Source organism: Hemiscyllium ocellatum (genome assembly GCF_020745735.1).
Source record: "Hemiscyllium ocellatum isolate sHemOce1 chromosome 27 unlocalized genomic scaffold, sHemOce1.pat.X.cur. SUPER_27_unloc_12, whole genome shotgun sequence".
Classification (NCBI taxonomy): domain Eukaryota; kingdom Metazoa; phylum Chordata; class Chondrichthyes; order Orectolobiformes; family Hemiscylliidae; genus Hemiscyllium; species Hemiscyllium ocellatum.
Window position 1 is genome coordinate 654,451 of NW_026867479.1, and position 27,569 is coordinate 682,019.

Here is a 27,569-nt window from a genome sequence, read left to right on the forward strand (position 1 = left end):
GCCCGGGGCAGACCCCCGTCACTGGTCACCGCCGCCTTCCTGGCGCAGCTGCTGTGTCACGGCCACACCGGCCGGCTGTACAGCAGGCAGGAGCCGGTGACCATTCTGGAGGCGGATGGGGTTAAGGGCCTGTTTGGGAACTGGTCGGCCGCCTGGGTGGTGGAGTTCTACTGGTCGTGGGGCGGCCCCTGTGTCAACTATGGGGCCACCTGGAAGGTACTGGGCCCGGGAGGTGAAAGGTGAGGCAGGTTGTGGGGGGGACGGAGGGGAAGGAATGTGGGGCCTGTCCTGTCATAGTCACATTTTACACTCACTTTCCATCTGCTTTTACTGGCGCTTGTGCTGTTTACCCCTCACTGTTTCATTAATCCTTGTGCTGTTTACCCCTCACTGTTACTTGTGCAATTCCTTAGACTAGTGTGTAAATACTAGTGGAGCAGATTATGCACCAGCATCTGTTTCTCAGTCATTGAAGGGATAGGACCTGTGGAGAATGGTTAGTAAAGCATGTGGTGAGCTAAGCCTTGTTAACATGGATATCGTTTGTTATTTTTCAAATTATACTTTATTATTTAGACTCGTCAGAATTGTACAGCACGGAAACAGACACCTTTGGTCCAACCCGTCCATGCTGACCAGATATCCTAAATTAATCTCTTCCCATTTGCCAGCACTTGGCTCATATGCCTCTAAATCCTTCCCATTCATCTACCCACCCAGATCCTTTTAAGTGCTGTAATTGTACCACCCTCCACCACTTCCTCTGGCAGCTCATTCCATACACACACCATCCCACCCTCTGCATGGAAAAGTTGCCCCTTAGGTACCTTTTATATCTTTCCGCTCTCACCCTACACCTATGCTCTCTAGTTCTGAACTTCACCCCTACACTGGGTGAAGTTGAGCAGCCAGACAAGATGGAAAAGCAATTAAATATTGTGCCGTATGGGGAAAACAATTGTGGCTCTACCCTTTTTTTCTCCTATTGGCATTTGGACACTTAAAATCTGTCAATAATACCAGCAGCACTACTGAGCATATCGTGTGCGCTCCTCTGTCAAGACACACTGCACATGTTCATCGGTGTCACCAAAACATTGCACGTGTTCCTCACTGTCGGCAGAAAAGGTGAGACCTTTTGATTGACCAAGAGTACGACACTCATTTCTCATCCTCTTTTCCATTTATTTTTCATTGAGATGTTCAATTGTTGACTTGCTGCAACTGAAAGGAAAGGGAGTGGACAGACTTGGGAAAAGTTGAGCCAGGTCTGTGACTCAATTGGCAAAATAGACAGACAGGCAGGAGGCTGGAAGAACGCAGCAAGCCAGGGAGTGTCAGGATGTCAAGTCAATGTTTTGGGTGTCACCCTTGGTCAGGACTGGGGATGGATGTAGGGAGAGCCGCAGAACAATGTTGTGCTGAGGGCAGGGTGGTGAATTGGAGATAGGTGGGGACAGGTAGAGGGTACAACCTGGTTGGTCACTGGGTGGAAGGAATCTGGTTGGTGGTGGCGGGGATGGGCTGGGAAGGGATTCAAGGGGTGGCGAGAGGTTATTTGAAATTGAAGGCCGCCAAGGTGGAAGGTGTGCTGTTCCTCCAATTTGCAGTTTAGTTCGTTGTGGTAATGGAGGAGGCCAAAGATGGTCATGTCAGAAATGGAGTGGGAAGGGGAATTAAAATGGGTGGTGACTGGGAGGTCTGGTCAGCCTCTGCGTCCCTGGCTGCAGACTGTTCCCCAAGTTTATGCTCAGTTTCCCCAGTGTAGAGAAGACCACAAATGGCAAACACATGGCCAATGTGAAGTTAGAGCTTTTGCTATGTAAAAAAAAAACAGAAAGGAGGTGCATTGTTTGAATGTTGATGTACTTTTTTGGGTTATGGAGAAAGTGAGGACAGCAGATGCTGGAGATCAGAGTCGAAAAGTGTGGTGCTGGAAAAACAGCAGGTCAAATAACATTCCAGGAGCAGGAGATATTTCGAGCATGAACCCTTCATCAGGAATGATGTGTGGATGTACAAAGGGGCCTCAGCATCCTTCTACACCAGTCAATGCCAGTTGTCAGGTGCAGCAAGCAATGAGTAGTGCAAGTGGTATATTAGCAAGAGGAATTGAGTTCAGAAGTGGGGATGTCTTCCTGCAGTTAAGGGGTCATTGAATATATTCAAGGCTGAGTTCTTGTGATTTTTGAACAACAAAGAAGTGGATGTTTATGGGGGGGAAAGGTGAGAAAATGTCCGGATATTCATTCCAAACACAAACCACTCTCTTTTTAAAAAATAAATGCTGCCCCTCAAGTCTTTTTAAAATCTTTCTCCTCTCACCTTCAAAATTTGCTGCCTAATCTTAAAACCCCCACCCGAGGGCAATGACACCTGCGATTCATCTCATCTATCCCCCTCATGATTTTATACAACCTCTATAGGGTTACCTCTCAACCTCCTGTGCTCCAGTGAGAAAAGTCAAAGTCTATCTACAAGATGTAGGTAGATTAATACCTATTTTTGATGTGTTCAATGCTGGTACAGGCACGAAAGACCAAATGGTCTACTCCTACTCCCAATTCTGACACTCTGCCCAGGATAGCAAAAGACCATCAGACATAGATGCAGAAATTAGGCCGTTTAGCCCATCAGGTCTGTTCATACCACACAATCGTGCTGATAAGTTTCTCAATCCCATTCTTTCACTTTCTCACTGTAACCCTCGATCCCCTTGATACTCAAGAACCTATCCATCTCAAACTTAAATATCCTCAGTGACCTGGCCTCCATAGATTCACCACTGTCTGGCTGAAGACGTTTCTCCTTCTCTCTGTTCTAAAAGGTCTTCCCTTTACTGTAAGGCTGTACCCTCAGCTCCTTGTCTCTCCTACCAATGGAAACATCTTCTCAACGTCCACTCGTCCTGGCTGGTCAGTATTTTGACCCTTTAGAATGAGGTACAGCAGGGATTCGGTTCAGCAAAGTGAAAACAGAGGGGGAGTGTGGGGTATGAAGATTTTCAGCTTCTAGGGAATGAGAGAGCAAAGAGAGTTTGCTATAAATTAGAATTTTTGGGATGGGCAATAGGCTGAGGAGTGTCAGATGGAGTTTAATTTAGAGAAATGAGAGATTGCATTTTGGTTGAGCAATCCAGGCAGGACTGACAGTTAAGGGGAGTGTTGCTGAACAAAGAGATCTTGGAGTCACAGGTAGCTAGACTAGTGAAGAAGGCGTTTAGTATGATTTCCTTTATCGGTCAGAGCATTGAATAAAGGAGTTGTGAGGTCATATTGTGGCTGTATGTTGGTTAGGGCATTTTTGGAATACTACGGTAAGTTTTGCTCCCCCTGGTATAGGAAAGAACTGATGAAACTTTGAAAGGGGTCGCGAGAACGTTTGTAAGGAAAACTTGTCCTTAAGCATTTAGACTAAAATATAATGTTGAATTATAGAACACATTTTCTCCACACAAGAAAATAGACTGGCAGGGAGGGTAAGACAATTAAGAACATTTGCCTTAACATCAGTGAATTTGTATAAACAGGGTATTGAGTGATCACATTCATGGCTGTTCCTTTGTGAAATGAATGTGTTTGATTCTGACCTCAAAACGTAACTCGGTATCAATCACTTCTCTCCCGAATTATTGCCCTTCATTGTTATCTGTCTAGTTCAGAACATGCAGTGCTTTTGTAAAAGAAAATTCATATAAAGAAAGTTTGTTTGGCGACAGCACCGCCTTTGTAATAAACTTGTGTATAAAGATAGTACACAGAGTAGCCCGCCAGGGCTCTTGGAAGAAGAGTGATTGCTACTCTCCTGGGTTAATAGAATCCAGTTAGCTTGTCTTAAGTATCGGTGTTATGTTGTAACGGTGATGGTATTAATGAAGGGGATAATTTAAAATTAAACTAAACTGTCTGTAAGAGTTTTATTTTTATTCCAGACTTCCAAAGAGTACGATCTCTGGGACCAAGATAGGCTGACAGGTCTGAGTCCACAAGGGACTCCCTCGGCTGTCTCATATCTGTACTTCATCATTTTGGTGCTGCAAGCAGGTTTCCAGCAAGGGCTACATTTGAGTGAAACTGGAAAAGAGGAGTTCCATCTAAGGGTTGGACTCAAGACCAATGGGCCCACAAGGTAAAATTGTACCTTGAATACTCTCTGTCTACATCTGTGTGGTGTTTCCCCCATTTCACACTCGATACCCTGACAGAACCCTAAATGAGATCATTTACATAGGACAAAAAACAGAAATTGTCAGGATTTTATAATGTTGAGAATGTTTTGCAGAAATCATTAGTCTTGTTGTTCATTGTTGGGTTGTTGATTAGTGAAAGTTTTAAGTCGAGATTATTTTCTCTGTTGTATCTGTTCAGCTTGGCTTGTCTTGCTTTGTTAGTTATGATTTTGTTCTGTTTGGGTGTTCTTCGTTTACGAAATATAGAGGGTGGCTGCTGCTTTTGTCGTGTATAAAATTTTAAAAAAAAAAGCTGGCCAGTGATACAATTCTTGTATACTTGGTTAAGCAACTATGTGCCACATCCAGGATTTATGAGACATCTGGAATATGAGTGCCTCATTCCTCTTAAAATGTTCATGTGTATGTACGAGAGAGCGCGCGAGTGAGACAGACAGAGAGTCAGCACTGATTCCCTGCAGCTTGCAGAAAGTTTAATCCTTTTGAGATTTAGTTTGGATGCACATTTGCTTGTTGACGAATGACGGTTTGTGTTTTGTGAGGTTGGAGCCCCTGTAGATCAGCAGTTTTGTGAAGATTTAAAGTAGGTAGGATAACAATGAGTGTGCCCCGAGATAAGATGGAAGACAAATGTCCCCTAACAGAAATAACAAGTCTGTATCCTTAATTATGAGAAACAATTGAGAATATCAGCTGCAGCTGCTCAACAGAATAAAGATTGGTCTCTAGGAGGCACACGTGATTTAACTCTATTCACTAAAATTGAACAAGGGGTTTGGAAAAAAAGAAAGGGAAGTAAGCAGAAAGCAGTGGGCGGCACGGTGGCACAGTGGTTAGCACTGCTGCCTCACAGTGCCTGAGACCCGGGTTCAATTCCCGACTCAGGCGACAGACTGTGTGGAGTTTGCACGTTCTCCCCGTGCCTGCGTGGGTTTCCTCCCACAGTCCAAAGAAGTGCGGGTCAGTTGAATTGGCCATGCTAAATTGCCCATAGTGTTAGGTAAGGGGTAAATGTATGGGTGGGTTGCGCCGAAGGGCCTGTTTCCACACTGTAAATAATCTAATCTAAAAGTCTTTACCAGAATGGAAAAGGGTAGCTCGGGGAAAAATGGGAAAAATCCATGCAACCATCATGGAGACAAAACTATATTAAAAGGGGAGTTAGTCCATTAACTGAGGAAGGATCTGAACTAAATTGGACAGAACTAAAACATAAATGTGAAGCACATGATTTAGAAGCAGAATTGGAATAGGCAAGTGAGAAAATTAAAAAAAAAAGCAAAGATTCAGAATCTACGTTGAAACGTCAAGGGCACTAAAGAAAAAGGAAACTGGTGAATAAACAACAGACTGCAATTGCAGCTGGGCAGGATGAAGCTGACAAGGCCTATTCCTTCTACCCCAACCTCCCCTCTTCCAGAGGCCCATTACTGAAGAATCCTGATCCATTTGTGGATGGTGGATGGGATACTGACTCGAAGGAGGAAATATTTTATGCCTCCCATCCTGTCAGCTAACCACCTCCGGTTCCCTCGCTGAACCCTCCCCCCTTACTCTGATGACGAATGTGCCAAGGCTCATGACCTTCCCCCAGCTGTTCTGCCGAAAAAGAATTCTGCTTACCACAAACCCGGTGCCTACTGTACTAGGAGTCAATTAAAATTAAAATCTGGAAGAAACATTGAAGAGACTCCTTTTGATTTCCACTGCCCCTAAACTAAATTTGCAACCAACGTCTCAGGACCTTTAATATGGTCCTTGCACTCACTCTGATGTGGGAGGGCAATAAAGAAATTTCCTGAATAGAAGAGGTTCCTGACCCACAGGTTCGGAATCTGGGACAAGCCCAATTTATGGATCTTCATCAACCATGGAAACCTCATGACTCTCAAGCATTATCAATAAGGTTGCAGATTATGGAAGGAATCCTGAGGGATCTGTTAATTACATTAATAGGACTAAGACCATTTAGAATGATGCCTCCCAAGACCTAACTCACCTCAGAATGCAGCTTTTCACCTGAAAAATGGGCGAGTTCTGAGAAATTTTACAAGGTAATAATCATACCCAGCTTGTAGTCCGGCACCCAGCCAAAACTATCATTGGATTATTGCCTGTCTCCACCAAGCAGTGTGTCGTGCAGTTGATGTGGGTAAAGTCTTATCATGTAAACCCAGCTTGGGCGAAGGGGCTGAGGAGTTCCTTACCCATTTTAAGGAATGCTATAGCGCTTCCTCTGGTGACGCTAACTACCTACAAGGGTGATCATCCCAATTTAATGCCATATGTATGACCGTCTTACCTGATCAGGTGCAGAAAGCTATTAAAACCCACTACATCCACGAGCAAGATGCTGAGGTTGCACAATTCAGCCAAGAGGTTTGTTACTTCTGGGAACTAAAGGATCCCAAGAGTAAGGCTACCGTTGGCACGGTCAAGACAGAACTTGCCCAAACTACAGTGGCTAAACCTAAACCCAGGATTCAAAGTAGACCTTTCCGTCTGCAAGGTCAGTCAAGCGAACAAATGAAACTCTCATACTATCGTCCAGTATTGCAGGACAGTAGAAATGGTACTGTGTATTCACAACATCCCAATGGACTATGCGGTGGTCCTATGTATCCTTCCCCAACAGTCCATGATGCCCCTATACACCCTCTCATTACTCTTCACTGCCTCCCCCACCCCCTAGGGTCCCCCAACAACTACACCTTTGTTTCAATTGCAATCAAACAGGACATTGGTCCAAGAACTGCCCTTTCCATAGCAGTCCCTGGTTCATCACCGGAGTAAAAACAACAGACAATCTCCTGGTCTCCCTCCCCAGTGACCTCAGCAGGTGGCCCCTTTTACTGCACAAAACCCTTTTCAAAACTGACTCCCGGATATAAAGCAGCTTCCTGCTTTGAATTTTCCCATACTTACCGCTAGCCCAGAGGACGGACCTATGCTAATTCTTAACCGTAATGGCCACGATATTGAATTCATGTTTGACACAGGAGCCACTGTTTCATCACTTCCCATCCATCTTGCTCATGCTTTTGATTTTCAAATCTCGGACAATGATGAAATCCAGCAATGTTTTGATGGTTCCTCTAATAAACATGCATACGCTGTCCCTCTGACAGTGGTGTGGAAAACTTATGTCACACTCCCTTTTTGCTTTGTTGTTACTAATGGATTATGTATCCCTCTACTTGCTAGTGTTCGCCCCTGTCCTCTAAACATTACTTTTGAATGTCATGATGATAGTATCCTGATTCAGGATCCACCTCATTTTGTTCAATGCATCAATACCAAACCAAAGCCGCCTCGATGGTGGTGATTTGATTTGGATCCTTATGCTTTTGATCTTATTTTACATAACGTCCCTCACCCCCACATTACTTTAGCTTATGACTCATCTGGGAATGATTTCAGGCTTGAACACATGTTATAATCCCTTACTGGGCACTACTCAGCACGCTTGGGTGATTGGTGAGGTCAGGTCACCAGCTGGTGGCGTTCTTTTCGTGTCAGTTCCTCCTCATAGCTGGAAAACTGGCCCTCTCATTTTCCCCCGTGTCACCACTCATTTGAACCCAGAACACAAAGCCCAAGATGTAGGTTTTGACGCTGACTCTTTTTGACCATGCTGATCAAACTTGCCGTGAAATTCAGCTGCTTGCTCAAGGATCAATCCTATTTTATGCACATCCTTAGTCGATCCATGGCAGCCTTCATTATCATCATGCTTGCCCTCACCCGCAGGACGCAGTATATCCTGGAGTGTGGGTGGACTCCAAAACACAAGTGGGCCTTGCTCAGGTCCCACCCATCTCCATTCTGACCAAAGCTAATTCTGTCCTCCTGTCTATATCTCAATACTCCCTGAAACCAGAAGGTGAAGCTGGCATTCAACCTGTCATTGATTCATTTCTACAGCAAGGCCTTCTAGTCCCATGCCATTCTTCTGTCAATACACCTATCTTTCCGATCCCTAAACCAGGACGTCCTGAATGTTGTTCACGACCTTCGTGAAGTAAATAAAATCATTGAGGCTCATAATCCTCCAGTTGCCAATCCTGCTACTATCCTCAGCCAAGTTCCAGTTGATGCCAAGATCTTCACTGTCGTTGACCTCCAACATGCATTCTTTTGTCTTCCTTTGCATCCAAATAACCCAATATATTGTTGTGGTTCTGTTCGCCGAGCTGGGAGTTTTTGTTGCAAACGTTTCGTCCCCTTTCTAGGTGACATCTTCAGTGCTTGGGAGCCTCCCGTGAAGCGCTTCTGTGCTGATTCCTCCGGCATTTATTGAATCTGCCACTTCCGGTTGTGAGTTGCTGTCCGCTGCAGTGGCCGGTATATAGGGTCTAGGTCGATGTGTCTGTTGATAGAGCACCCGAGCTACAAATCCTCTCGCAAACTTTGAACCCAATACATTTTTGCCGCCTTTTAAGGGCAACCAATATACATGGACTTGCCTACCTCAAGGGTTTATTCACTCGCCCACACTCTTTTCAGAGACTCTTCACGCCTAGCTTGAATTGTTTTAATTTCCTGGAGTCACTACCTGAGTTCAATACATCGAGCTCCTCGCTAGCCCTGACAAAGTGTCCAATCACACTGACTCCACTACCTTTCTCAACCATCCACGTCAATGTGGTTATATTGTAACCTCCCCCCACCCCCCCGACAACAAAGTTAAGTTCCTAATGAGCTTAACGGTATGAACTCACCCCAAAACAACTACAAGTCTTTACGGAGCTTAAAACGACCCTCTCTTCAGCACCATGCTCGGCTGACGTTCGTATGACTGCCACTTTCATCTTTATGTTGCCATCCTTGATACCTGTGCTACAGCTGTTCTCACCCAGCGACAGGCTTCTCTTGGCACCCTATTGCCTATTATTCTACTAAGCTTGACCCTGTTGCTCAAGGTATGCCTTTCTGCACCCAGATTCTCTCTGCCATCCACATTCTGGTAGTGGCTGCCTCTAATATAACTGTACATCAAAATGTAGAAATCTGTACCTCGCATTCTGCAGTATCCTTGCTGATTTCTAAACATGGCTGAAAATGTGTTGCTGGTAAAAGCACAGCAGGTTAGGCAGCATCTCAGGAATAGGAAATTCGACGTTTCGAGCATAAGCCCTTCATCAGGAATGAGAGAGAGTTTGCCAAGCAGGCTAAGATAAAAGGTAGGGAGGAGGGACTTGGGGGAGGGGCGATGGAGGTGGGATAGGTGGAAGGAGGTCAAGGTGAGGGTGATAGGCCGGAGTGGGGTGGGGGTGGAGAGGTCAGGAAGGAGATTGCAGGTTAGGAGGGCGGTGCTGAGTTGAGGGAAACGACTGAGACAAGGTGGGGGGAGGGGAAATGAGGAAACTGGAGAAATCTGAATTCATTCCTTGTGGTTGGAGGGTTCCCAGGCGGAAGATGAGGCGCTCCTCCTCCAGCCGTCGTGTTGTTATGTTCTGCCGGTGGAGGAGTCCAAGGACCTGCATGTCCTCGGTGGAGTGGGAGGGAGAGTTAAAGTGTTGAGCCACGGGGTGGTTGGGTTGGTTGGTCCGGGCGGCCCAGAGGTGTTCTCTGAAGCGTTCCGCAAGTAAGCGGCCTGTCTCCCCAATATAGAGGAGGCCACATCGGGTGCAGCGGATGCAATAGATGATTTGTGTGGAGGTACAGGTGAACTTGTGGCGGATATGGAAGGATCCCTTGGGGCCTTGGAGGGAATGAGTGTGGAGGTGTGGGTGCAAGTTTTACATTTCCTGCGGTTGCAGGGGAAGGTGCCGGGAGTGGAGGTTGCGTTGGTGGGGGGTGTGGATCTGACGAGGGAGTCACGAAGGGAGTGGTCCTTGCGGAACGCTGATAGGGGAGGGGAGGGAAATATATCCTTGGTGGTGGGGTCCGTTTGGAGGTGGCGGAAATGACGGCGGATGATACGTTGTATACGGAGGTTGGTGGGGTGGTAGGTGAGAACCAGTGGGGTTCTGTCTTGGTGGCGGTTGGAGGAGTGGGGCTCAAGGGCGGAGGAGTGGGAAGTGGAGGAGATGCGGTGGAGGGCATCGTCGAACAGTCTGGGGGGAATCTGCGGTCCTTGAAGAAGGAGGCCATCTGGGCTGTGCGGTGTTGGAACTGGTCCTCCTGGGAGCAGATGCGGCGGAGACGAAGGAATTGGGAATATGGGATGGAGTTTTTGCAGGGGGCAGGGTGGGAGGAGGTGTAGTCCAGGTAGCTGTGAGAGTCAGTCGGTTTATAGTAGATGTCTGTGTTGAGTCGGTCGCCCGAGATAGAGATGGAAAGGTCTAGGAAGGGGAGGGAGGATTTCTAAACATACTCTGCACCCCGCTATGGTTCGTATCAGTCGCTATGAGATTTCATTACTTCTGAATCCATTTCTCTCCTTTAAATACTGCTCTAACATTAACCCCCCCTACATTCCTGCAGGAAGAACCGCTTGAACTGCCTGATCCTCCCCATGATTGTGTTTTCATAAATGAACTTGTTACTAAACCATGTTCTGATCTTACGGACGACACAGATGTGATTAACAAAACTGGTCACGATGCAGGGAAGATACCTGCCCAACTGTCGTCTGATTCATGTGGATGGAAGTTTACTTGCTGGCTATGATCGCTGTGTGGATGGATCGTGTGGGATGTACTGATAGTCCTTGGTCTCATCCTAGGAATATACACTGTTGTCCGCTTATGCGTGAAATGGACTGTGCATTGTTTTTCACCTAAGCCAAAGAGCAATCTGGTTAATTGACCTTTGTCTGCTTCTCTGGACGATGACCTGTCAGAGGAGGCACTTATTTGAAAAAACAAATTGACTAGATGGACTAATTATAGTCATAAGCCAAGTAGTTGTCATGAAATAACAAAAGGAGGGAATAAGAAAGTCTATAGCCATAAAACTTGTCTTTAAACATTTAAACTAAAATGTAATGTTGAATTATAGAGCACATTTGGTGCACACTAAAAAATAGACAGACAGGGAGGCTTGGTAAAAGGGGAGAACTCAAGGTATGCAGAAGATAACCAAGTGATAACAGGTTACTTTAAGGCAATTAAGAACATTTGCCTTAACAGTGAATCTGTGTAAATAGGACACAGTGATAACATTCATGGCTGTTCCCTTGTCAAATTAATGACAGCGTTTGATTCTGACCCTGAAACAAAATTCAGTACTATCAAAGGCCTTGTAATTGACAGTCAGGAACTGTTAATTATAATGGATTCTTATTACCCCTTGCAAGCTAGGCAAACCAAGGAAAAACACCTTTGCTGTTACAACTCCCTGACTTAAGAGTTCAAAAGGACAAGAGAGAGAGAAACCATTGTAGCACTGGGGCTCCCGAAGCCATTAAAAAATTAAGTCTTCATGCTTACCTGCTTTGGATTGAACGTAATTGCATTTTTGAGACTTTATGATGGTATTGAGTAGTCATTACCGGTTATTAAATATGAACTCTGTAAAAGGTAACATTGATGAAGCTTTAACTTGCTGTTCTTGCAGACCACTCAACAGACCTTTCAGACTGCCCCACTGTCAATTCCAACTAATCAGATCTTATGTCTTATTTGAATCACAACCCTGAAAAGAAAGCATGTTTAATTCGAAGACTAATGCATCCTTTTGGTTACATCGCAGCCTCGAGTACAGTATGATTCAGTGCCTAAAAAGCAGGGGTCTGCTCCTCGCTTAGAAATTATTCTAGGCTGAACATTGAAGAGATTCTGGCACAATGTGTCAGCAAGCCATTTTATGGTCAAAAGTTTGCCCTCCTGCTAAGAAGCCATTTTGGAAAACAGTTGTATCTGACCTGTGACCTGTGCAAGGTTAGGAACTCTCCAAGTAGCTCCGACTGGTACCTCTTTATGATAGGAGTTTATCTTGCTAGCAGGCACCTAACTCGGCTGGGTATGTTTTTCCCACCTGATGAATGGCTTAGGGCCTGTGGGAGTGATTAGTCAAGCGTACAGAGACCTGTCAATTAACCTTTCTTCCTTACGAATTAAGAACATGCAATGTTTTTGTAAATCTTTGTGTAAAGGAAACCACTTTGTATCAGTACATCAGAGTAACCTGCCAGGACACTTGAAGAGTTGGTCCCCTACTCTCCTAAGTCACTAGAACCTAGGTAGTTTAGCTTATCGGTATCAGTGGAGCTGTTGGTAAATAAAGGGGATAACTAAAATTAAACTGAACAGTCTGTAAGAGTTTGTTTTGATTCCAGACTGTCAAAGAGTACGATCTCCAGGACGAATCGTGAGAGGCTACAGGTCTGACTTCACAAGGGATTCCCTGGGCTGTCTCAAATCCCTACTTTAACACTCTAACTCATCCATGTTGACCAGTTAGCCTAAACAATCTAGTACCATTTGCTAGCACTTGGCCCATATCCCTCTAAACCCTTCCATCCAGATTCCATTCAAATGTTGTAATTTTACCAGCCTCCACGACTTCCTCAAGCAGCTAATTCCATACCCGCACCACCCTTTGCGTTAAAAAGTTGTCCCTTAAGTCCCTTTTATTTCTTTCCCTCTCACCCTAAATGTATGCCATCTAATTCTAGACTCCTCCCCCCCCCCCCCGCCCTCCCCTCCCCAAAAAAAAACTCAGGGAAAAGACCTTGTCTCTTTATCCTATCAATGCCCCTCATGATTTTATAAACCTCTATAGGGTCACCTCTCAGCCTCCGACACTCCAGGGAAAACAGGACCAACCTATTCAGCTTCTCCTGATAGCTCAAATCCTCCAACCCTGGCAACGTCCTTCTAAATCTTTTCTGAACCCTTTCAAGTTTCACAGCAAACTTCTGACAGAAAGGAGACCAGAACTGCACACAATATTCCAAAAGTGATCTAACCAATGCCCTGTACAGCTGCAACATCACCTCCCAACTTCAATACTTGATACTCTGACCATTAAAGGAAAGCATTCCAAACGCCGCCTTCACTATCCTATCTACCTGTGACTACTTTCAAGGAGCTATGAACCTGTACTCCAGATCTTTGTTCAGCAACACTCCCTTGGATCTTACCATTAAGTGTATAAGTCCTCCTCTGATATGCTTTTCGAAAATGCAGTGCCACATATGTATCTAAATCAAACTCCATCTGCCACTTCTCAGCCCATTGACCCATCTGATTAATGTCCTGTTGTCCTCTGAGCTAAGCATCTTTACTGTCCACTACACCTTTAATTTTGGTGTCATCTGCAAAATTAGTAACTATACCTCGTAAAGTGACATCAACAGCATTTAGAGTCATAGAGATGCACAGCATGGAAACAGGCCCTTCAGTCTAACCCATCCATGCCGACCAGATATCCCAACCCAATCACCTGTCAGCACCCGGCCCATATCCCTTCAAACCCTTCCTATTCATATACCCATCCAACTGCCTCTGAAATGTTGCAATTGTTCTCGCCTTCACCACTTCCTCTGGCAGTTCATTCAATAAACGTACCATCGTCTGCATGAAAAAGTGCCCCTTAGATCTCTTTTATATCTTTCCCCTCTCATCCTGAACCAATGCCCTCTCGTTCTGGACTCCCCAACCCCAGGGAAAAGATTTTGTCTATTTATCCTATCCGTGCCCCTCATAATTTTGTAAACCCTTAAAAGGTCACCCCTCAGCCTCCGACGCTCCAGGGAAAACAGCACCAGCCTGTTCAGCTTCTCCCTGTAGCTCAGATCCTCCAACCCTGGCAACATCCTTGTAAATCTTTTCTGAACCCGCTCAAGTTTCACAACATCTTTCCGATAGGAAGGAGACCAGAATTGCATGCAATATTCCAACAGTGGTCTGTACGGTCGCAACATGACCTTCCAACTCCTGTACTCAATACTCTGACCAATAACGGAAAGCATACCAAACGCCGCCTTCACTATCCAATCTACCTGCAACTCCACTTTCAAGGAGCTATGAACTTGCACTCCAAGGTCTCTTTGTTCAGCAACGCTCCCAAGGACCTTACCATGAAGTGTATAAGTCCTGCTAAGATTTGCTTTCCCAAAATGCAGCACCTCGCATTTATCTGAATTAAACTTCATCTGCCACTTCTGAGCCCACTGGCCCATCTGGTCAAGATCCTGTTGTAATCTGAGGTAACCCTCTTCGCTGTCCAGTACACCTCCAATTTTGGTGTCATCTGCAAACTTACTAACTGTACCTCTTATGCTTGTATCCAAATCATTTATGTAAATGACAAAAAGTAGGGAACCCAGCACCGATCCTTGTGGCACTCCACTGGTCACAGACCTCCAGTCTGAAAAACAACCCTCCACCACCACCTTCTACCTTTGAGCCAGTTCTGTATTCAAATGGCTAGTTCTCTCTGTATTCCATGAGATCTAAGCTTGCTAATCAGTCTCCCAAGGGAACCTTGTCGAACGCCTTACTGAAGTCCACATAGATCAGATCTTATGCTCTGCCATCATCAATCATCTTTGTTACTTCAAAAAATTCAATCAAGTTTGTGAGACATGATTTCCCACGCACAAAGCCATGTTGACTATCCCGAATCAGTCCTTGCTTTTCCAAATACATGCACATCCTGTCCCTTAGGATTCCCTCCAACAACTTACCCACCACCTAGGTCAGGCTCACTGGTCTACAGTTCCCTGACTTGTCCTTACAACCCTTCTTAAACAGTGGCACCACGTTTGCCAACCTCCAGTCTTCCGGCACCTCACCTGTGACTATCGATGATACAAATATCTCAGCAAGAGGCCCAGCAATCACTTCTTTAGCTTCCTACAGAGTTCTCGGGTACACCTGATCAGGTCCTGTGGATTTATCCACTTTTAAACGTTTCTAGACATCCAGCACTTCCCTCCTCTGTAATCTGGACATTTTGCAAGATGTCACCATCTATTTCCCTACAGTCTATATCTTCCATGTCCTTTTCCACAGTAAATACTTCCACAAAATATTCATTTAGTATCTCCCCCACTTTCTGTGGCTCCACAACAAAGGCTACCTTGCTGATCTTTGAGGAGAAAGTGAGGACTGTAGATGCTGGAGATCAGAGCTGAAAAATGTGTTACTGGAAAAGCGCAGCAGGTCAAGCAGCATCTAAGGAGCAGGAGAATTGACATTTCGGGCATAAGCCTGATTCCTGAAGAAGGGCTTATGCCTGAAACATCAGTTCTCCTGCTCCTTGGATGCTGCCTGACCTGCTGATCTTTGAGGGGCCCGATTCTCTCCCTAGTTACTCTTTTGTCTTTAATATATTCGTAAAAACCATTTGGATTCTCCTTAATTCTATTTGCCAAAGCTATTTCATGTCCCCTTTTTGCCCTCCTGATTTCCCTCTTAAGTATACTCCTACTTTCTTTATATTCTTCTAACGATTCACTCGATCTATCCTGTCTATACCTGACATATGCTTCATTCTTTTTGTTAACCAGACCCTCAGTTTCTTTACTCATCTAGCATTCCCTATACCTACCAGCCTTCCCTTTCACCCTGACAGGAATATTTATATAAATGATGAAAAGAATTGGACCCAGCACCCATTCTTGTGGTATACTGCTGGTCACAGGCCTCCAGTCTGAAAAGCAACTCTCCACCATCACCCTCTGTCTTCCTACCTGTGAGCTGGTACTGTATCCAAATGGCTAGTTCTCGCTGTATTCCATGATATCTAACCTTGCGAACTTGTCCCCCTTGGGGAATCTTGTCAAACACCTTACTGAAGTCTATATAGTACCCTGGCATGTAGGTCGTCAGGCCCAGGGGATTTATCTGCCCTCCAGCCTAATAGTTTGCTGTGTACCTTTTCCCTCTCAATGTTATTGTTTAAGTTCTATCCTTTCTATCATCTCTGACTTGCCCATTCCAATAGGAATGGTACTATTGTCCTCGAGCTTGAAAACTGAGGAAAAGGATTGACTTAGCACCTCTGCCATTTCAGTGTTCCTCCTATTAACTCACTGGTTTCATCTTCCAAGGGACCTTAGCGACTCTGTTCCCTTCAGCATGCCAACAGAAGCTTTTGCTATTCTTTTTGATATTTTGCGCTAGGTTTCTTTCGTAATTTATCTTTTTTTTTAGTATCCCTTCGTTTATTTTTGCAAGTTTTCCAATGTTTCATCTTTCGAGGTCTGGAATAACATTTCGGAAAAGACTGAATTTTTTTTAACTACGTCAAAACTTAAAGAAAACCCACCTTTCAGGTGGCTGGCGAGGGGAGCAGGGAACACATTCGCCCCGCCCCCATTGTCTCCGATTGGTTGGATGCCTCGTCGAACCGCGCCCACTACACGCGGGGTGACGTCACGGCTTGGTGACCCAGCCCCTTGTGAGTTGGCGCATGTGCAGTGTAGGTCATGTAGTGGGACAAAGACAGTGTTACTGAGTGTGGGAGAGGAATGGCGCCGGCGGCTGAAGAAACAAGAACAGAAACCGCTGGAAAAGCTGAGCAGCCCTGGCTGCATGTGTCAAGAGAATCCGAGGAAACGTTACGTGTCCAGTGATTCTCTTTCAGAACAGAAACAGGTTTCGGAAACATCCCGGAGAGGTCGCCAGGCCTGAGCGCCCGGGGAGAGGGGACAGTGAGTACCTACTTCGACACTGTCCTATCCCCCCAGTCCAGGAACTCCCCACATACGTTCAGGACACCACCCACACCCTCCACCTCCTCCAAGACTTCCGTTTCCCCAGCCCCCAACGCCTCACCTTCACCTTGGATATCCAATCCCTCTACACCTCCATCCGCCATGGCTTCCATGCCCTCCGTTTCTTCCTCTCCCGACGTCCCCAACAGTACCCTTGCAACGACACTCTCATTCATCTGGCCAAACTGGTCCTCACCTTTAACAATTTCTCCTTTGAATCCTCCCACTTCCTCCAGACCAAAGGGACAGCCATGGGTACCCGTATGGGCCCCAGCTATTCCTGTTTCTTTGTTGGCTACATAGAACAGTCCATCTTCCGTCATTAAACCGGCACCACTCCCCACCTCTTCCTCCGCTACATTCATGACTGCATTGGCGCCATCTCGTGCTCCCGCGAGGAGGTTGAGCAAAATTCACCGACACATTCCACCCTGACCTTAAATTTACCTGGACCATCTGATACCTCCCTCCTCTTCCTGGACCCCTCCATCTCCATTAATAACGACCGACTTGACACTGGCATTTTATAAACCCACCGACTCCCACAGCTACCTGGACTATACCTCTTACCACCCTACCTCCTGCAAAAATGCCATTCCGTATTCCCAATTCTTTTGCCTCCGCCGTATCTGCTCCCAGCAGGACCAGTTCCACCACAGAACACACCAGATGGCGGCCTCCTTCAGATACCGCAATTTCCCTTCCCACGTGGTTGAAGATGCCCTCAAGCGCATCTTGTCCACATCCCGCGCCTCTGCCCTCAGACCCCACCCCTCAACCATAACAAGGACAGAACGCCCCTGGTGCTCACCTTCCACCCTACCAACCTTCGCATAAGCCAAATCATCCGCCGACATTTCCGCCACCTCCAAACAGACCCCACCACCAGGGATATATTTCCCTCCCCATCCCTTTCCACCTTCCGCAAAGACCGTTCCCTCTGTGACTACCTGGTCAGGTCCATGCCCCCCTACAACCGACCCTCCCATCCTGACACCTTCCCCAGCCACCGCGGGAATTGCAAAACCTGCGCCCTCACCTCCATCCAAGGCCCTAAAGGAGCCTTCCACACCCATCAAAGTTTTACCTGCACATCCACCAATATCCTTTATTGTATCCATTGCTCCAGATGCTGTCTCCTATACATTGGGGAGACTGGACACCTAGCAGAGCGCTTTAGGGAACATCTCTGAGACACCCGCACCAATCAACCACACCGCCCTGTGGCCCAACATTTCAATTCCCCCTTGCATTCTGCGAGGACATGGAGATCCTGGGCCTCCTTCACCGCTGCTCCCTCACCACCAGACGCCTGGAGGAAGAATGCCTCATCTTCCGCCTCGGAACACTTCAACCACAGGGCATCAATGTAGACTTCCAACAATTTCCTCATTTCCCCTTCCCCCACCTCACCCCAGTTCCAAACTTCCAGCTCAGCACTGTCCCCATGACTTGTCCTACCTAACTATCTTCTTTTCCACTTATCCACTCCACCACCCCTCCCCCCATACCTATCACTTTCTTCCCACCCCCACTCACCTATTGTACTCTATGCTACTTTCTCCACACCCCCACCCTACTCTCATTTATCTCTCCACCCTTCAAGATCTCTGCCTGTATTCCTGATGATGGGCTTTTGCCCAGAATGTCAATTTTCCTGCTCCTCAGATGCTGCCTGAACTGCTGTGCTTTTCCAGCACCATTCTAACCTACACTCTGGTTTCCAGCGTCTGCAGTCATTGTTTTTACCGAGAGGAGACAGTGAGACAGGGGAGGATTGGAAACCGTGGGAGGAGGGAGACTGGAGAGTTTATCAACTCCTAGGGGAGGCCTGAGGCCGTGAATAAAAGCTCCACAGGCCCAGTGTTTACTTTGTTTGGGGAAGGACCTCTGGGGGCAACCGGTCACCATATTCGTAAGGGTAAGACGCACGTTGTCTTGGGGCGGGGAGCGCGAGCATCCCTCTTGGTGAGGGCACCATCAGCTGATATTTCTGGGAGAGAATTCCAACTTTATGGCAGCCTTTGTGTCAATGGGAATTTTCTCATTCTGGATGTAAGTTTGCTCGCTGAGCTGGAAGGTCATTTTCAAATGTTTCATCACCATACAAGATAACATTATCAGTAAGTCTAGTGGAGCGCTGGTGCTATGTCCTGCTTTCTATTTATGTCTTTTGGTTTCTTAGGGTGGGTGATATCATTTCCGTTCTTTTTCTCAGAGCATAATAGATGGGGTCCAAATCAATAGATTTCCAGTTGGAACGACGTGCTCCGAGGAATTCTTGTGTGTTTCTGGTTGGCTTATAGGATGGTGGCTTGTCATAGGATGGTCCCAGTCGGCATGGTATCCTCCGTTGTCTGTATGTAAAGATACTAGTGATAGTGGATCATGTGTTTTTGTGGCTAGTTGATGTTTATATATCCAGGTGGCTAGTTTTATACCAGTTTGTCAGATGTAGTGTTTGTTACAGTCATAGAATCCCTATGTGTGGAAATATGCCCTTCGGCCCAACAACTCCATACTGACCCTGTAGAGAGTATGCCAGCCAAGCCCATTCCTCTACAATTACCCCTGACTTATGTACCACTATGGGCAATTTTAGCATGGTCAATTCACTTAGCCTGCATATCTTTGGATTGTGGGAGGAAACCGGATCACCCGGAGGAAACCAACACAGACACGGGGAGAATGTGCACACTCCACACAGACAGTCGCCCCAGGATGGGATTGAACCCGGGTCCCTGGTGCTGTGAGGCAGCAGTGCTAACCACTGAGCCACCATGCCTCTCCCTTCTATTTCAACAGTCTTTCAACTTTAAACACATTCATCACATTCTTCCCAGAGGATTAGACTGTTCTCTCTCATTAGAGATGGCTGGTGGTGGTTTATCTTGAGGGTCACCACACCTCAGCCGAGGGGAAAGGCCAAGAAGGAGATCCTCACATTTCTCCAACTTGGGTGATACATAATGTGAAGCACTTTGGTATACTTTTGTTGAAATGTTATCATCCATATTAGCTGTTGCTGTTGCTGTCATTTATTGACAAGACTCATGTCAAGTGAAACAATTTTAGCAAGAAATTGTCAACTGGCAGAGCTCCCCCACCCAATGCCAAAAAAGTGAATGGTTTTGTTGGTGAAAGAAAATTGGCAAAGAAAAAGAAATTAAAGTGTCAAGTACCTTTAGAAAGAGTGGAAGGGTTGATGTTTCAAAATAAATGAAAACAACATTTATGAAGTGGAGCAACAAACTAAATTAACAACGCAGATTTCTTTTCACATAACTGCACTACTGCAAATGTCTGTATTATGGGAAAATGTTATGCACTAAAATATGTTCTTATTTTGTCAAGAGTCAGATCAATAGGTTTAATTGTGTCAATAGTGATCAATAAGATCTTGATTTATACAACATCTATGTGAAATGCACTGGTAGTTAATACTTGATTAAGTCTCCACTGACCACCACAAGAACAAAGTTTTTCCCTGTCTGAACTGCTGAAGCCATCCACCAAGGGGAAAAGTTTCTTCCTACCTAGACCCTAAGTGTCTTATCTGTACACTCCAAACAGGTCCTCACCCAGCCTTCTCTGCTCTAAGGAAAATACCCTCAGCCGATCTAATCACTCTCCTAGCTGAAACCCACCAACATGCACCACTCTGGGTTAGTATTCCCTTTCTAGTGCCATCACATTTTTCTGATAATGTGACAATCAGATCCACTACTCCAGCTATGGCCCAACTAATGTCTTGTACAGTTCCATCATGATCTCCTGGTTCTCATGTTCAATGCTTTAACTACTAAGGGCAAGTATTTCATATGCCTTCTTAACCACTTAATCCACATGTCCTGTTGCCTGCAAGAATTTATGAACACATATACCTTTCTCTGATCTTCAGTACATTCTAAGTTCTTGCGATTCATCATGTACTCCCTTGCCTGTTGATCCTCCTGAAATGTATCATCTCAATCATTTCAGGATTGAACTCCACCTGCCATTGTTCTGCTCATCTGACCAAGCCATCTTTATTGCCCTGTAGTCTAAAACTTTCCTCCTTGCCATATATTAGTGTGGGTTCTGAATTTCTTTTGGGCCTGATTTATTGAGGTTGCATTGTGTTCATGTTGTGGGCATAGTTTTAGAAGATTAGGAGGATACTTGGATCCAGTATCTGTTTATACCCAAAGAAGAAACTCAAACCAGATTTTTTTTTTGATCCAATGTTTTCCCTGGTAACATTTTCATAACGACTTCAATTTCCGCAACACCCTTTGCTTAACTTAAACTATGTTCAAATCAAGACATTACTGAATCGAGATCATAACTTCTTGTGCTATTAAATCTATCTCAAGCAATGCTGCAAATTAGGTAATCTTGCATTATTATTTTATAACTGCTCAAAACCTTTTCTAAAAAGTGACCGGGTGAAGATTGAAGTTGACTGACTGAACTGCTTTCTTCATTTTATAATATTGCCAAAAAAAGTAAATGTTCAAACATGTGCAATCTTTTTCTTTCTCTAAAATAGGTAATAAGGTGAAAGGGAATAATGGACAAAGCACTGAAAACAATGCTGACTCTAATTCAGCAAGTATGTTCTTTTCAATAAGTTTAATTCAATATTTACATTAATCACAGTTATGTGAGTGACACAAATAACAATAAGGCTGTTACTTAAGTTTAGAAATTCAATCACACTCTGTGTAGATGGCTTAAAATCATTATATCAAAAGCTTAAAGCGCTTGCATAAAACACACAACCTCAGTTATGTTTATTATTTCCCAAAATGGGTTATCAAGTGAAAGGGCAGTATAATTGGAGATTTGATGACAGCGGGCAAAATGGCAACTCTAATTTCGCAAGTATGCAAGGTTTAAGCTTAAAATGCATGACCGGTTTATTTATCCAAGAAATACGCACCTTTACTCTCTCTAATATTAGCTCCAATTATCAATATTTGATATCAAATTAGAAGATCTAGCTTGAGAAATCTGCAACGTATTGCCACACGCTTGCTATAAATACGACAGGGACACAGTAAAAGTCGTGAAAATTAAGTCAGATCTTTGTGGTTACAGATCCATAAGATACAGATGCAGAATCAGTCCATTCAACTTGTTGAATCTGCTCTACCATTCGATCATGGCCAATGTTTCTCAACCCCATTCTCCTGCCTCCTCCCTGTAACCCTTGATTTCCTTACTAATCAAGAGCCTATCTTTATCTGCTTTAAGAGCACTCAGTTACTTGCCTCATTTCAGTGGCAATGAGTTCCGCAGAGTCACCACTTTCTGACTGAAAACAATCTTCCTTATCTCATCCCAGCATTTCTTGCCACCAAGAACTATGGGGACAGAGTCTATGTCTATATTTCTTTGTATGGTAATTTGTAAATAATATTTGTTTTTTTTTCAGGTTCATTAGCTGCTGCTTAAGTGTGTTGGTAGGTTTGTGGGCTACCATGATGCAGAGAGGTTTGAGTTGTCTAGACATTATTTAGAACATAGAACAATACAGCACAGAACAGGCCCTTCGGCCCACGATGTTGTGCCGAACATTTGTCCTATCCATGTACCTATCAAATTGCCGCTTAAAGGTCACCAATGATTCTGACCCTGCCACTCCCACAGGCAGCGCAGTCCATGCCCCCACCACTCTCTGGATAAAGAACGTACCCCTGACATCCCCCCTGTACCTTCCACCCTTCACCTTAAATTTATGTCCTCTTGTAACACTCTGTACCCGGGGGAAAAGTCTCTCACTGTCTACTCTATCTATTCCCCTGAACATCTTATAAACATCTATCAAGTCAACCCTCATCCTTCGTCGTTCCAGTGAGGAAAGGCCTAGCACTCTCAACCTATCCTCGTACGACCTATTCTCCATTCCAGGCAACAGCCTGGTAAATCTCCTCTGCACCCTCTCCAAAGCTTCCACATCTTTCCTGAAGTGAGGCGACCAGAACTGCACACAATACTCCAAATGTGGCCTCACCAAAGTCCTGTAAAGCTGCAACATCACCTCACAACTCTTGAATTCAATTCCTGTGCTAATGAACGTTAATACACCATAGGCCTTCTTACAAGCTCTCTCCACCTGAGTGGCAACTTTCAAAGAGCTATGAACATAGACCCCAAGATCCCTCTGTTCCTCCACCTTACTAAGAACCCTACCGTTAACCCTGTATTCCGCATTCTTATTTGTCCTTCCAAAATGGACAACCTCACACTTGACAGATGTCTTTGATGTAAGGTAATGTGGCTGGGGTTTCTGTGCATGTGTCTGCTTGTTTGAGTTTGTTGTTGAGAAATCAGCGGACAGGGTTTATTGGGTACCTGTTCTTCTTGAATATGCTGTATAAGTATTTATCTTCTGCTCTTCATAGTTCCTGGGTGGTGCAGTGTGTAGTAGCTCGTTGAAATAGTGTCCTGATGCAGATTTGTTTGGGATGATTTGCTTCTGCATTAGGTACTTGGGTCTGTGTATGTTGTTTTCCTGTAGATGTTAGTCTGAAGTTCCCTATTGACTGTTCACTCTACTGACATCTAGGAATGGCACTTTGTTGTTGTTGTTCTCTTCTGTGAATTTTATGCCAGTAAGGATATTGTTGGTGATGTTGTAGGTTTCCTCTAATCTGTTTCATTTTGTGATGATAAAGGTGTCATCACTGTGGTGGACCCAAATTTTGGGTTGGAGCGTTGGGAGGACTGTTTGTTCAAGTCTCTGCATTATTGCTTCTGCTAGGAACCTTGATATTGGTGGTCTCATGGGTGTTCTGTTGATTTATTTGTAAGGCTTATTATTGAATGTGAAGTAGGTGATAAGATATGGGTCCACAAGCTTGACAGTGTTATCTTTGCTGATGAAGTTGGTGCTGTTTGGTGTTTGTGTCTTTGGTGGTTTTTGTAGTGTAGTCAGTGTTTCTTTGGCCATGTTGATGTTAATGGATGTGAACGGGGCTGGTATGTCAAAGGACAGCATTATTTCATCCTCTTCTATCTTGGTGTCTTTGGTGTTCAGGAATTCTTGGGTGGAGTGAATGGAGTGGCATGAATCTTCTACTCTCTGTTTTCGTCTTCACTGGAGGCCTTTGACTAGTCTGTATACTGGTGTTCCAGGTAGTGAGACTGTGGGCCTGAGGGGGGCTCCTGGTTTGAACAGGAGGAGAACAACAACAAAGTGCCATTCCTAGATGTCACAGTAGAGCAAACAGTTAAGGGGAACTTCAAACTCGCGTCGACAAGAAACAATACACACAGACCAAATACGTAACTACAGAAGCAATCATCCCAACACCCACAAACGAAGCTGCATCAGATTATTTCAACGAGCCACCACACATTGCAGCACAGAGGAACTGCGATGGGCAGAAGAGAAATACGTATACGTACTCAAGAAGAACGGGTAGCAATAAACCCAGTGCGCCATTTTCTCATTGATGCTTCCAAGCTGACCCTCAAATTTGGTTTGTCCCTGCATTCTTTCCTGGTTGTCTTTTTGTGGGTTTTGAAAACTTTCCCAATCCTCTGACTGAGGATATGAGTTGGGAAGTTGTGTTGTGGCTGATAGGACATTGGGTAGACCACTTTTGGAATGTTGTGTGTAATTCTGGTCTCGCTCCTATCAGAATGATATTGTGAAACTTGAATGGGTTCAAAACACATTTAAAAGGATGTTGTCAGGGTTTGAGCTGAATGGGCTGGGCTGTCTTTCCTCGTGCACCAGAGGCTGAGGGGTGACTGAGAGTCATTAATAAAATCATGAGAGGCATGGATAGGGTAAATAGACAAGGACATTTCCCTGGGTGAGAGTATCCAGAACTAGAGGATAAAAGGTTTAGAGTGGAGGAGGGCAAGATTTAAAAGGGTCCTAAGGAGTAACCTTTTCATGCAGAGAGTGGTGTGTATAAGGAATGAGCTGCCAGAGGAAGTGGTGGATGTTGATACAGCTATGACATTTAAAAGGCATCTAGATAGGTATTTGAATAGGAAAGGTTTAGAGGGATATGGGCCAAGTGCTGGCAAATGGGACTAGATTAGGCTAGGATATCTGGATGGCCCGAAGGGGCTGTTCTGTGCTGTAGATCTGACTCTGGCTTGCCACGAATATTTGCCATGTCCATATGTTTAGTTTCTCTCGGGTTGTCTGCGTCAATGCCTTCATGTCTCATTCCACCCTCCACATACCACCACCACCACCACCACCCACCACCCACCACAGGGACGATAACCAATTCATGTCTGTTTTTTATCAAGAAGCTGTATTGCAGGTTCAACCTGAATTTACACTTCTTTTGCTTCCCAAAATCAGATTGCTCACTCTCAGCAATATCCTGAAAGATATTAACTTTCACGTGGTGTTATCCAAAATTCGAAGATGTCAGTCCTGACGTTTTTGCTTTTTCTGTCCCTGTAAGATCCAGAATCAGCACCTTCAGGAGAATTAATTTGAGCGGAGTGAGAATGGAGTAGGAGGAGAGAGAGTGGGATGCTTTCAATTTTGTGGAACAGCAAAAGAAAAAAATGTTCTGCAGAAAGTGGAGTAGCTTGTTCTGAATTTCTACCCTGGACTGACCGTGATGACTTTTGTAATCTCTTTTTCCAGAGTATTTGAAGATTTGAAGACTGAAGTTTAAAAATCAACAGATGAAGGGCCTATGCCTGAATCGTCGATTCTCCTGCTGTTTGGATGCTGCCTGACCTGCTGTGCTGTTCCAGCACCGCACTTTTCAACTCCTCTCCAGCCTCTGCAGTCCCCACTTTCACATCAATGTCTGACAGTCACTCAATCCATCGGGACCTCAACGATTTTCAACTATGATTCTGTGAGAAGGAGCAAAACATTTTGGTTCCTGTTTCAGACCATTTTCAGCATCAGCGGGACTGGATGAGAGTCTCTACTGTTACAGCGCACTGTGTGTAAAGCCTGAAACAGTTATACGGCCAGGAAAGAGGAATTTACTGTGGGCAGGGACCGTACACGAGGCTGTAGCTGCGGCCATGGTTAAACCAGAGGACTCCCACACCGTGAAGAAACCGTTTAAGTGTTGCGACTACGGGAGAGGCTTCCATGCCCCATCTGTCCTGGAGATTCATCGGCGAACTCACACCGGGGAGAGGCCATTCTCCTGCCCCGAGTGCAGGAAAGGCTTTACCTGCTCCTCCCACCTGCTGGACCACCGCCGAGTCCACACTGGGGAGAAGCCATTCTCCTGCCCCGAGTGTGGGAAGGGCTTCACCTACTCCTCCCACCTGCTGGCCCACCAGCGCGTCCATGCTGGGGAAAGGCCCTTCCCCTGCTCTGAGTGTGGGAAGGCCTTCAGCAAATCCTCGGACCTGCTGAAGCACCAACGGGTCCACAGAGGGGAGAGGCCATTCAGCTGCCCTGAGTGCGGGAAGGCCTTCAGTGATTCCTCTACCCTGCTGAGGCACCAGTGGATCCACATCGGGAAAAGGCCGTTCTCGTGCCCTGAGTGCAGGAAGGGCTTCACCCGCTCTTCCGCTCTGCTGACCCATCTGCGGGTCCACACGGGTGAGAAGCCCTTTAGCTGCCCTGAGTGCAGGATGGCCTTCAGTAGGTCTTCCCACCTGCTGAGGCACCAGCGAGTCCACACTGGGGAGAGGCCATACTCCTGCCTCCAGTGCGGAAAGTGCTTTACCCAGCCCTCCAACCTGCTGACCCACCAGCGGATCCACAGCCGCGAGAGACCGTTCTCCTGCCCCGAGTGCGGGAAGGGTTTTGCTGTTTCCTCTAACCTCGTGGCCCACCGGCGGGTCCACACGGGGGAAGAGGCCATTCAGCTGCCCCGAGTGCGGGAAGGCCTTCAGCAATTCCTCTGCCCTGCTTAGGCACCAGCGCATTCACACCGGAGAGAAGCCGTTCGCCTGCCTAGAGTGCGGGAAGGGCTTTACCCGCTCCTGCACACTGCTGACCCACCAGCGGGTCCACACAGGGGAGAGGCCATTCAGCTGCCCCGAGTGCAGGAAGGCCTTCAGCGATTCCTCTGCTCTGCTGAAGCACCAGCGTGTCCACACCGGGGAGAGGCCCTTCAGCTGCCCTGAGTGCGGGAAGAGGTTTACATTTTCCCGCAACTTACGGAAGCACCAGCGGGGGCACCAGCGCTCACAACAATCAGATTCCACCACTGACACTGCTGTGAGTCCCCCCCAGGACTGATTCTCCTGACAGTGGGTGCAGTGGGAGAGTTGGTGCACTGTATTTGTTTTCCGTTGGACTGCAACCCCATGGTGACTCAGTGATTAGCACTGCTGCCTCATGGCACTAGGAACCAAGGATCAATTCCACCCTTGGGGCAACTGTCTGTGTGGAGTTTGTGGAGGGTAGGAGAATGGATGAGATAAGAAACCGCTGCCTGCCTTGAGACGAGTCTCCTGGAGAGAACTTGCTGACTGATTGATAGATTGTCTGGTCTACTGATCCTCACAGTGCCCCATTGCCCTCAGTTTACTGGAGGAGGTCCACACAGATGTACCGAAGCCCCTCTTTCGACTGTGGAAGGAAACCTGTGCAGACAGGGAAAACATGCAAATTCCACACAGACAGTTACCTGAGGCTGGAATTGAACTTGGGTCCCTTATGCTGTGAGGTAGCAATGCTAAGCAGTGTGCTACCCCCCAATATGTTATAAAATTTGAATAAACCTACTAAGTTGGAAATGTGTCCATGCCAAGAACTTACTGTAAATGTTTGGAAACAAAAGTCCATTGGAATTGTCTTTGGGATGGATCCAAAACTTACTTTGT

General features: G+C 45.8%; 1 protein-coding gene and 1 pseudogene across 5 annotated transcripts; one reads left to right on the top strand and one right to left on the bottom strand.

The window, feature by feature from the left end:
• LOC132807278 (zinc finger protein 239-like) lies at nt 1-27,482 on the top strand. 5 transcript variants are annotated; one of them, XM_060821548.1, is made up of 4 exons: nt 1-239; nt 3,932-4,128; nt 21,334-21,396; nt 25,411-27,482. In XM_060821548.1, the coding sequence occupies exon 4, from the start codon at nt 25,806-25,808 to the stop codon at nt 26,652-26,654; it is 849 nt and encodes a 282-aa protein (XP_060677531.1). In that variant the 5' UTR covers nt 1-239; nt 3,932-4,128; nt 21,334-21,396; nt 25,411-25,805; the 3' UTR covers nt 26,655-27,482. The 5 variants fall into 5 exon arrangements, with proteins under 5 accessions (XP_060677531.1, XP_060677534.1, XP_060677530.1 ...); XM_060821551.1 differs by lacking the exon at nt 21,334-21,396; XM_060821547.1 differs by lacking the exons at nt 1-239; nt 3,932-4,128 and adding an exon at nt 16,513-16,739.
• Nucleotides 1-27,569, bottom strand: part of LOC132807288 (zinc finger protein 135-like) — a 59,360-nt pseudogene that overhangs the window by 5,671 nt on the left and 26,120 nt on the right.

Excerpts from the sequence above, each read along its gene's own strand:
- LOC132807278 (XM_060821548.1), top strand. The coding sequence starts at position 25,806 with ATGGTTAAACCAGAGGACTCCCACACCGTGAAGAAACCGTTTAAGTGT.